Here is an 11445-nt window from a genome sequence, read left to right as displayed (position 1 = left end):
ATATTCTCCGGTGTGATATCACAAAAACACAGGACAGACCAAGACTGAAAAACTGACAAAAACCACATAATTATAGCATATAGTTACAAAAGTGCAAGCAATACCATAACTTGAAGAACGGGCCATGGGCACCGTAAAAAAGTTCAAAGTCTCTCGAAAGTCCCACATCTTACGCAGATGGGAGAAGGAAGAAAACGCTCCCTGCCATGCCTGACCACAGTCCGACTCTGAGTCGTCCAAAAACTCCGAGCCTCCGACACCGAGCACCATCTCTGCCGAGCGCTTCGACCCCAGCTCTGGCCACCAGCAGCAGGCAAAGCCGAGGATTTTGGGGCCTTCCCTCCGGAGATTCTCGATTGCACAGTAGCAACGGCAGCGAACTGGGCATTTCAGAAGTTTCTCCAGATGTTCCTCTGTGCTTCTCATGTCTGTCTCCATCAAATCAGAATTGTGCACGGCCTCCTACTTACAAATACGGTATCATTTCACTGGAGAGCTGCACGCGCTGCGTCGCATCCCCATCTTTTCCTCCCGCCTCAAGATTGGGAAATTGGAATATCTTGTGCATGACTACTGTTTTATGTTGAAAATTTTTATGTTAAAGATATTACATAAATCCAAGTTAATTATATACTCTGTTACTTTGTAGTTTACACTTCATGTGCAAATAGTTCTTATCATCCTTCAATTATACTGTTAATTTAGCAGTATTGTTGCTTCAGCAGGTAATTAAGATAAATTTGATTTAAAGTCCCGGAATGGAACACACTATGTTAACTCAATGTTTTCCTCAGAGTTCATACAGGTTATATACTCCACCCTTTGCTAACAGAGGTGATGACAACTATCAATTACCCATTTGTACAAATCCCACAATAATTGCATTTTCCCACATTCTCTTCAGCTTTCCTTCCCAGCCTCCACCTGAGGTTCCACCATTCACCTGCACGCTGGCAGTAGTTATTCATGGCTACTTGAGCTACCAGCTTTTGTGTCTTTGGAATGTGGGAGGAAGCCTAAGTGATTGTAGAATGAGCAAACTCCATACAGACAGCATCAGAAGCCAGAACTGAACTCACATTGTACAAGTTAGAAGACTGCAGCTCTACTAGCAGTGCCACAATGAGCTGTTCATTTTTATAACTTAATTCCTAAGAAACACAAACCGTGGCACAGTAGCATAGTGGTTAGCACAATGCTTTGCAGTGCCAGAGATCAGTGATAAGGATTCAATTCCTGCTGCTGTTTGTAAGGAGTTTGTATGTTTTCTGCTCGACTGCATGGGTCCCCTGAGCTCCAGTTTCCTCCCATATCCCAAAGATGTACAGATTAGGGTTAGTAAGCTGTGGATATGTTATGTTGGTGCCAGAAGCATGGCGACACCGGAGAGCTGCCCTCAACAGGTTCTCAGACTGTTAGTCATTGATGCAAGTGACACAATATGTGGATTTCACAATATATTTTATATACATGTGACAAATAAAGCTTATCTTTAGCCAAATGCTGCCACATTCTGAATTATTTCAAAGTATACTTGAGATATTCTCACATATACACAACAGAATAGTTCTGATTTTGCACTTAGATAGTATAGGCTCTGATTGAGCATATTTTTCCCCTACATTCTGAAGCAGAAAAGCTTAACATGGGCATATAGCAAGTGCAATTCAGCTATTGAAGAAGCAAATCGCATTTATGCCGTCACAGCCTCATCATTGAAAACCTTTTTGTTTTCTTATTTAATGGACTTCAGAGGCTTGAAGGAGTTAGTAGGTCTGATTGTTAAAGGGACCATACCATTAGGCAGCCTGTCAAAATTGGCAATGATTGTGCTGTTGTGTAACTGTATTTCACGCATCATACTGTAGCTCTTTCTGAATGCGACTCAGTTTACATTTAATGTTCAAAGTTATTAAATAATTGAAATGAGTGCAAAGAAATAGATTGTCTAGTGGACTGGATCTCTTAAAATAATTTAAGATATAGTTTTCTAAAATCAAGTATGTAATAATACAAGGAATGACTTTAGTGTAAAGTGAATTATTTGTTTATACTGTATAGCTGTAGTGGAACAGCTATCTTCATGGACATAATTCCTGAGGTTTGCAAACCAACAGCACATGTTGGTCTTGTTGGCAACACACACAGCACATAAGTGAATAAAAGAGAAAACAACAACTACTTCCGTCATATTTTCCAAGGTTTTCTACAGATGCAAACTGCAACAGTAATTTGAGTAAAAAGGAAAAGCTCAGTAATATCTTTTACAACACACATTCGATTTTAAATGTAATTGTTTGATTTACTTCCATGGTGTACTATTAAAAGTAATCATTTCACATATTGGTGTAATTTTAAAATTTCTGAATCAGAACTGCTTTCTTCAACTAACCCATATCTCTTGCATTTTTCATAGTCATAGTCATACTTTATTGATCCCGGGGGAAATTGGTTTTTGTTACAGTTGCACCATAAATAATAGTAATAAAACCATAAATAGTTAAATAGTAATATATAAATTATGCCAGTAAACTATGAAATAAGTCCAGGACCAGCCTATTGGCTCAGGGTGTCTGTCCCTCCAAGGGAGGAGTTGTAAAGTTTGATGGCCACAGGCAGGAATGATTTCCTATGACGCTCTGTGTTGTATCTCGGTGGAATGAGTCTCTGGCTGAATGTACCCCTGTGCCCAACCAGTACATTATGTAGTGGATGGGAGACATTGTCCAAGATGGCATGCAACTTATTCCACATTATATTGCATCTGTTACATTCTTAACCATTTACTTGTCTTTATTCTCTCTGAGAGGCAGGATTTATGAACATTTGGAGACGTATAATATTCGCATGGCTTTGCCAAAGGCAGGTCGTGCCTTACAAACCTGATTGAATTTTTTGAGGATGAACGTAGGGCAGTGGATGTAGTGTATATGGATTTCAGCAAGGCATTTGATAAGGTACCCCATGCAAGGCTTATTGGGAAAGTTGGGAGGCATGGGACCCAAGGGGACATTGCTTTGTGGATTCAGAATTGGCTTGCCCACAGAAGGTAAAGGGTGGTTGAAGACTGGTCATATTTGACATGGAGGCCGGTGACCAGTGGTGTGCCTCAGGGATCTGTTGTGGGACCCCCTACTCTTTGTGATTTCTATAAATGACCTGGATGAGGAAGTGGAGGGTTGGGTTAATAAATTTGCTGATGACTCAAAGGTTGGGGGTGTTGTGGATAGTGTGGAGGGCTGTCAGAGGTTACAGTGGGACATTGATAGAATGCAAAACTGGGCTGAAAAATGGCAGGTGGGGTTCAACCCAGGTAAGTATGAGGTGGTTCATTTTGGTAGGTCAAATAGAATGGCAGAATATAGTATTAATGGTAAGACTTCTAGCAGTGTGGAAGATCAGAGGGATCTTGGGGTCCAAGTCCATAGGACACTCAAAGCTGCTGCACAGGTTGACTCTGTGGTTAAGCAGTCATACGGTGCATTGGCTTTCATCAATCGTGGATTTGAGTTTAGGAGCAGAGAGATAATGTAGCTATATCGGACCCTGCTTCGACCCCACTTGGAGTACTGTGCTCAGTTCTGGTCGCCTCACTACAGGAAGGATGTGGAAACCATAGAAAGGGTGCAGGGGAGATTTACAAGGATGTTACCTGGTTTGGAGGGCATGCCTTATGAGAATAGGTTGAGTGAATTCGGCCTTTTCTCCTTGGAGCGACGGAGGATGAAAGGTGACCTGATAGAGGTGTATAAGATGATGATGAGAGGCATTGATCATGTGGATAGTCAGAGGCTTTTTCCCAGGGCTGAAATGGCGAGCATGAGGGGGCACATTTTTAAGGTGCTTGGAAGTAGGTATAGAGGAGATGTCAGGGGTAAATTTTTTACACAGAGAGTGGTGAATGTGTGGAATGGACTGCCGGCGATGGTGGTGGAGGCGGAAACAATAGGGTCTTTTAAGAGACTCCTGGATAGGTACATGTTCAGCACAGCTTTGTGGGCAAAAGGGCCTGTATTGTGCTGTAGGCTTTCTATGTTTCTATCCTTCTTACATCCCACCTTTGTACCATAAGCTGTCTTACATATATTACTCTTGATCCAGATTATTGAATGATATTGTGAACATTTGAAGCCCAGCAGCACCAGACAAGCACAAACTCCCTACCTAAAAAGTCTAATTGTTGTTTTGTCTTACAGTCCATTTATTAATCCTTCCGATATGCCAATCCACCACCCTTTATACTGTGTGTCCTAATTTTGTTTATTGCTCATTTTTTTGTAGTTTATCTAAGGAATTATTTGGATTCTGAAAATCCAAATAAACCACATCATTTGTTTCACTGTTATCTATTTTGCTAGTCACAACAAATAAAAATCATAACACAAACATGAGGAAATCTGCAGATGCTGGAAATTCAAGCAACACACACAAAATGCTGGTGGAACGCAGCAGGCCAGGCAGCATCTATTGGAAGAGGTACAGTCGACATTTCAGGCCGAGACCCCTCAGACTAACAAAGAAGAGATAGTAAGAAATTTGAAAGTGCGGGGTGGGGGGGGGGGGAGATCCGAAATGATAGGAGAAGACAGGAGGGGGAGGGATGGAGCTAAGAGCTGTTAAATAGTAGCAGACTTGACAGCCTTGAACTTCAACATGAACCCATGATAACACTGCCCAATACATTTATTATTTTTCACATGCCTGTTACAACTTTCTTATTAACAGCATTCCTCCCCCCCCCCCCGCAAATCAGGCTATCTATACTTACCTTTTTCCCCTGTCCCTTTGACGAAATAGGGTTGCATTTGCTGTTTTTCAATCTATGGGAAATTTATTAAAATTATTCGAAAAAAATAAGACCGGAATCTGGAGCAATAACAAACTGGGAGGAACTTGTGAGCAGAATCCGTAGAGAAACTGTACGTACTCCAGGTTGAGATACAGGGTTAGGAATGAAAGGTGGAGTATGAAGGAGCTGGTATAAAGAATGGAGGAGGGGTGAGTGGAGGAGTGGAGGCAGTGGGTGATAGGTAGACAGAGAAGAAATATGAGGTGATATATGAGGCAGATAGAGCCAGGTGGAGAAAGGGAGCGTGAAGGCGTATTTGGAAAAGTCATTAAAAACCATTGGAAATTTGCATCCAATATCTCCATAGACACTATTAAAACTCGGATGCAGGTAATCAAGTCCCGAGGACTCGTCCTGCAGACCTATTAATTTCTCCTTTTTAATTCTATTACTATTTTCTTTGATTTCCTCATTCACTCCAGACCTACAGTTTCCTACCGTTGGAGGTAAAATATTTTATTTATCTCCCATTCCTTATTCCACATGATCTCCCATCTTGGTCAGTGAGGGACTCACATATACTTAATTAACATTTTCTCCGTTATATATCCATTGAAGTTCTCTCCGTCTGTCTTTACCCTACTCGTATTCTAGTTTCCTTTACCTTTTTCATTATTTTGATGAATCATTAAGTTTTCTCAGTCCTAGAACAGCCTATTTTTATACTAGCAACGTTTCCTTTTATCTGATACTTAAACCCGTCTTCTTTAACCATTAGTTTAAATTAGGCATCGGCTCACTTTCCAACGGGGCGGGCTCCAAGCTTGATCGGCAGACGTATTATTCAATCAGCTTCACCCTGCCCGGTACTTCCAGCACCTGCCGTCTCGCTTGTATCTATCTCTGCTCAGCCCGGATACAACTTTGTCAGTATACGCCCCTTTTACTCCGGATTCCTGCAAGCTTCCTCCAATCAGAGCGAGAAACGGCCTTGCAACTGTAGTTCAAGGGTTGATACTAAGTTCTTTTATTACAGAGTCCAGTTATTCGATTGCATTTTTAAAAAAGCATCTGCTTGCTCCCCTTAGACATTTTGAAACAAAGAAAATACGGCAGATTCTGCTGCAGAAGTTTTTACTTTTTGCAAACTGCTCTTCCATTCCTGTTTTACTGAAGCACAGTGGCCAGCATAGCTGGGCCCAGCAAGGCCTCGATGGAAGTCTTACGCACTCGGCTGATTCCAATTTCTCTGCTCCGTGCCGCCTCCACGGGTGCTTTCCAGCTCAAGGAACCGCTCAACTACCGACACGGAGGCCGGGTGCAGCCGTGTGCAAGCGGAGGGGGCAGCAAGAGGGAGCAAATACATGAGCCCGCCACAGGTACAGTGTTTGGATGTGGACTGAAGGTATTCCCTGCAGCCACCGCGACTAGAATTATGACTGTTAAACGTAGAAATTAGGAACAGGAGTAGACTATGCATTATGAGGAAAGATTGAGTAGATTAGGATTTTATTCCTTGGAATGTAGAAAATTGAGGGAAGATTTGATTGAGGTATACAAAATTATTAAAGGTAAATGCGAGCAGGCTTTTTCCATTGAGGTTGGGTGGGACGACAACTAAAGGTTAGTGGCGGCGCCAGAGATTTTTTCTTGCTGGTGCTATGGAGGGGCTGAATGATTCAGTGATGGTGCTGAGGGGTGCACTGTATTGTAATATGTATTCGCAAGGCCAGACGCGTAGCGTTAAAAAGTCAGTTTCAAGCATTATGTGCCTACTATAAATGTCTCTGTTGATTCACAAGCAACAGCAATTGATAGATCTAATATAGAAGTGAACTGTTACAGTGTCAACGGCATTGGAGACAACCTGGGCTACATGGAGCATAAACAAAAAAAAAACAGCATCTGAGCAACAGCGGACAACGTGAATCACGCACCAATCCCGCAATCAGCGTGAAATGCGTGCTTTTCAACTGAAAAACACAAAACGAACCCAGTGCTATTCGCATTAGATAGACAGCGATGCCAAAAGATACACCGTTATTAAAGTCAAATAAGGCAAACAACAGATGCAAGGCTTTACCAGGAGTTGGACAAATCATACTCTGACCATGCAATACCTCAATTAATTCTGCTATTGAATTTAAGACAAAAATCAATAGAATCACCATTTGGAAGTCTAAGCAAAACCAGTAGGCTTAATAGCAGTAAATGTAATATTTTAGGATTTGCAGGAAGCATCAGGACTATGAGGTATCCACCACAAAATAATAATAATAATCAGCATTAGTCTTGGCCCATATTTTTAAAAAATCAACTGCACTCGCCATTAATGTTTTCAGAGAAGCACAATCCGTCTGTTGTTGTGATTGGTGGTGAAAGCATCAATGATTTTCTGGATGTCAAGTGCTTTGGTCCTCCGGCTGTTTATGGCCAACAGGGCCAAGTTGCTGCTCCGAGCATCGCCGCTGCTACTCCTTAGGCAGTTTTTGACGCGTTTGAGGCAAGAGAAACTCCGTTCGCATGAGGCAGATGTAACAGGCAGAATTAGTGATATGCAGATTAGTTTGTATAAATCTATAAATGCATTGCGGTAAAGTCTCATTAGAGCTAGAAATTCCACTGTCATTCATTGTCTGTCCTTGCTTTTGTTTTATTTACAGCAGACGCCGAACCTGATGTAGCTCTGCTGTCAGGTTCACTTCAGTCACTCCATAGTATTGGGCCATTGGCCAAAGACATTTCTTGTCTAGGAAGAACTTGTGTTTGAGACTAAATGCTGAGACTCCATTCAGAACACCCCCAGTCTCAATTGAGAACTGTCTTTTCATTTCAGTCAGAAGTCTGTCTATAACCGGATAGAAACAGTGGTTGCGAAGGTCATCAGAGGATGTGACAGGTGTGCGTTCAGTTTGGGCCTCAACAACAAAATCATGTAGATGGCGGGGTGGCTGGGCCTGTCTCCTTTCATGTGGTCTGCTCTGTATACCGGTCTTGATGCACAGGTCCCTAGCTCTTGTCTGAATTTCATTCCATGATTCCTCTCCCCGTTTTGCTGAGAGTGCATCGGTAACAGACTGAGCCAAATCCACAGTGGATGAAGGATCCAAACTAGGAGATTGTAGTTGGTCTGACATGAACTTAGTGACTCGGAATAAATCCTCAAACAGAGTGAGAAGTAAAGCAAACTGCTCGTCAATCAGTCCATTTACAGCTCTGGCCTCCATTTTCCTCGGTGCATTTGGTTGACCCATAATATCCTATAGTGTAGCTAGAATGGCAGGGAGTGATTTCCTTATAGCCCTCAAAGCTGTATACTGCCATGCCCAGCGTGTATCTGACAATTTCTTCAACTCCACGGGCTGTGCAGTTGATTCCAGTTCTCGCTGCTTCTTTATGAAAAGATCGTGGGCAACAGAGTTTGAAAAGAAGTTGTAAAGCAGCTGCACAGTTTCAGAAAACTCACCCTTCCTGCTTGTTGTACATTGCTCACAACATCCACTAAAACAAGGTTCAGTCTGTGAGCATGGCAGTGTCTATATAATGCCTGCGGGACCTCCTTCCTGAACCTCTCTTGTACCCCGTTATTGCACCCGGGCATCACTGCCGCCCCGTCATAACACTGACCTATACACACATTCTTATCAAAACACACTGGGTGAGTGTCTGTTCAATGCTTTTAAGAAGCAACTCTGCGTCCAACCCTTCTGCTGGAGTGAAGTGCAAGAATTCTTCAAGCACTGTTTCGTTATTCAAATACCGCACCACCACTGATATTTGCTCCTTTTTACTCAAGTCTTTACTTTCATCCACCATGATGGCAAAATATCCAGCCTCCTTGACTTCTGCACTTATTTGACATCTGACCATACCTGCCATAATACCCATAATTTCATTTGGATATAGTGATGGGTGTCTTTTGCATTTCCAGGATTGTCCTTTTTTAGCTACAGTTTTATCAAACTTCCCAATTACACTAAGCAACTCAACAAAGTTTCCCCTATTGCCAGATCCATCATTCTCCCGGTGTCCTCACTGGGCAGTGCCTTGGCACGCGGTACAGCATAGAGACTCAACCACTGCTCTCAGATACTCACGATTTTCTTGGACAATCTTTGCATGTCCTTTGTCAAGCATATTTCCCAATCTTGAACCGTCTTGTTTTCTCAATCTGAATTTGGCCCATGCCTCCATCGCAAACTTATGAGCTGCACTTACATGGTGGGTTTTGAAAGCTGTTGTAGCTTTCCGCCAGTTGCGGTAACCGGTGACAGTGAAGGTAGACACAGAATGGAACCCATGTCCTCCACACAGGAAATGCCTGCATGCGAAGCAGGATGTAGCATCTATTGTGATTGAATATTCCGGCCAGGAGTACAGGTCAAACCAGCCACGAATACTCCTTTGCTGATTGCCAAACTGTTGCGAAGGGTACTTTTTCAATGCTGGCCGACGGGGTCCTTCCTCAGGCTGCTGGCTAACATCGCTAACAGTATTCCCACTAGCACTAAGAGCAGCTTCATCCACATTCTCTTCCGAATCCCGCTCCATTTCTTGTTCCTCTACTTCACCCTCACACTCCTTCAATGAACTGCTGTCGTCCTCATCCCCACTTACTTCTTTCTGCATGTCACTTTCAATTAAGACATGCTCTGGCTGAGACACCACTAATTCCTCTGGATGAGGTCGTTTTCTGACTAAAAATTGATCCGTTTTTCACGCCGGCCAAAATAATGCACGGGCCAGGCCCACGCTGGCTTGTAAAAGCACAATTTGTGTGTGTGGCATCTGTTAGTCTCGCGAGGTCACGGATCAGCGCCTGGATGTATACTATCAATCTCTCGCGTGAGTGAGAGTGAGTGACATCACCACCTTAAGTGATCATAGATCAGCTTAACTGATCTGAGGACAGCAACGGCAAGTCATTGACAACGAACGAATAAGCAGAAGTGTAGGGTGGATCTGACAGAGTTTATAACTTTATTGCTGCATGGGTGCTATGGTAATTGGGGGCGCTGTTTCACTAGATCAACCGGAGAAACAAGCTGTATTCAAAACTATACAGAGAAAGCAAAGCAGCTGCAGTTAATTTCTTGGTGGTGCTATTGCAATTCCTGCTGGGGCTATAGCCTCAGCTAGCACCACCTTAGCGCCGCCCCTGCTAAAGGTCATGGATTAAGGGTGAAAGGTGAAAAAGTTTAAGGGGAACATGAGGGGAAACATCTTCACTCAGGAACATCTTCACTCGTGAGTGTATGGAATGAGCTGCCAGCACATGCGAGCTGGATTTCAACGTTTAAGAGAAGTTTGGCAATAGGTACATGGATAGTAAGGACACAAAGGGCTATGGTCCCAGTGCAGGTCGATGGGAGTGGGCAGTTTAAGTGAACTGGACGAGATAGGCCGAAGAGCCTGTTTCTGTGTGTACTTTACTATGACTCTTTTGGGCGTGCTCCGGCATTCAATATGATCATGGCTCAGAGGTCATCTACCTCCTTGAGCCTGTGGTATGTGCTTTCAGGATTTTGTATCTTCTGTTCAGTGGAAGGGAGAAGAGAGAGTGGCTGGGGTGGGTGGGATCTTTGATTATGTTGGCTGCTTTACCGAGATAGCGGGGAGTGGAAATGAAGTTCACGGAGGGGGAGGTGCTGAGTAACCTGCTGTTCTGAGCTGTATCCAAAATTGTATTTTTTTTTTTTTAAATTTGGCGACCCCAGCTAGAGCAGTTTCCATACCAAGCCGTGATGTATGGAATATTTCCTATGATGCATCTGCAAAAATCGGTGAAGGTGAACGGGACTGAATTTCTTGACCATACTGCCTTTGTCATTGGACTAGCACAGTCTAATCCTCCTTGAATGTACTTAATGATGAAAATAAATTTATTATCAAAGTGCGTATATGTCACCATATACTACCTTGAGATTCATTTAGAGTCATAGAACTTTACAGCACAGAAACAGGCATTTTGACCCATACCAAACATTCTGATGAGTCTCATCGACCTGTATCCTGATCCTAGCCCTCCATACTCCTCACAGGAAAACACAGAAATACAATGGAAAATCAGTGTTAAATTATATGCAACCCTCTCACCAGCTGCCCCACCAACTTGGCTCATTATAAAGCAAGTACATTTACCTATTTTCAACTTTATCAAACTGTTAACAGAGAAGGAAAAAGAAATATAAAGGGGCCGATTACAGTTGAACAAATCTAAATGTGCACATAAATGTCAGAGCTCATTTCTGTAGCAGCTGGGAGTAGCTTTACTCATGGCGCTGAATTCTCCTTACCGACCACAGGTCTAACAGCCCTTTAAATCCTCCACCTCGTTAAGCAGTCCTTGCGATCGGGTCTCCCCTTCGGATGGGATACTCCAATCGTCTTCTCTTTGCCCCTCCCGCCAAAAGACCCAAACCAGACTACTGTTCTTCAGAAAAAAAACTTCCTGCCCAGCTCCCGAGTATGTTCCATGCCATCCCACTCCTGATTGGCTGACACAACATTCCTAAGTTGGACAACATGGCTCTTTATCTTTAGCCGAAGCCAAAACACTTGCTAGTGGGACACACTGCTTTTACAGAAAACTGCTGAAGTAAAATACAAAGAACTAATGTTCAAAAGAAGACAAATTGTGCAAATAAAAGTAATAA

General features: G+C 42.9%; 1 protein-coding gene across 1 annotated transcript in view; it reads left to right on the top strand.

Moving 5' to 3' along the window:
* Positions 1–5738: 5738 nt before the first annotated feature.
* LOC140206089 (4-trimethylaminobutyraldehyde dehydrogenase-like) overlaps positions 5739–11445 on the top strand; it is a 49588-nt gene continuing 43881 nt past the window's right edge. Inside the window, exon 1 of the mRNA XM_072274225.1 lies at positions 5739–6168. Within this exon, the coding sequence (XP_072130326.1) occupies positions 6003–6168 (166 nt within the window). The 5' untranslated portion in view covers positions 5739–6002. The remainder of the gene's footprint in view (positions 6169–11445) is intronic.

Source organism: Mobula birostris, chromosome 12 (genome assembly GCF_030028105.1).
Source record: "Mobula birostris isolate sMobBir1 chromosome 12, sMobBir1.hap1, whole genome shotgun sequence".
NCBI classification, from domain to species: Eukaryota; Metazoa; Chordata; class Chondrichthyes; order Myliobatiformes; family Myliobatidae; genus Mobula; species Mobula birostris.
This window is presented reverse-complemented; position numbering and strand designations above follow the sequence as displayed.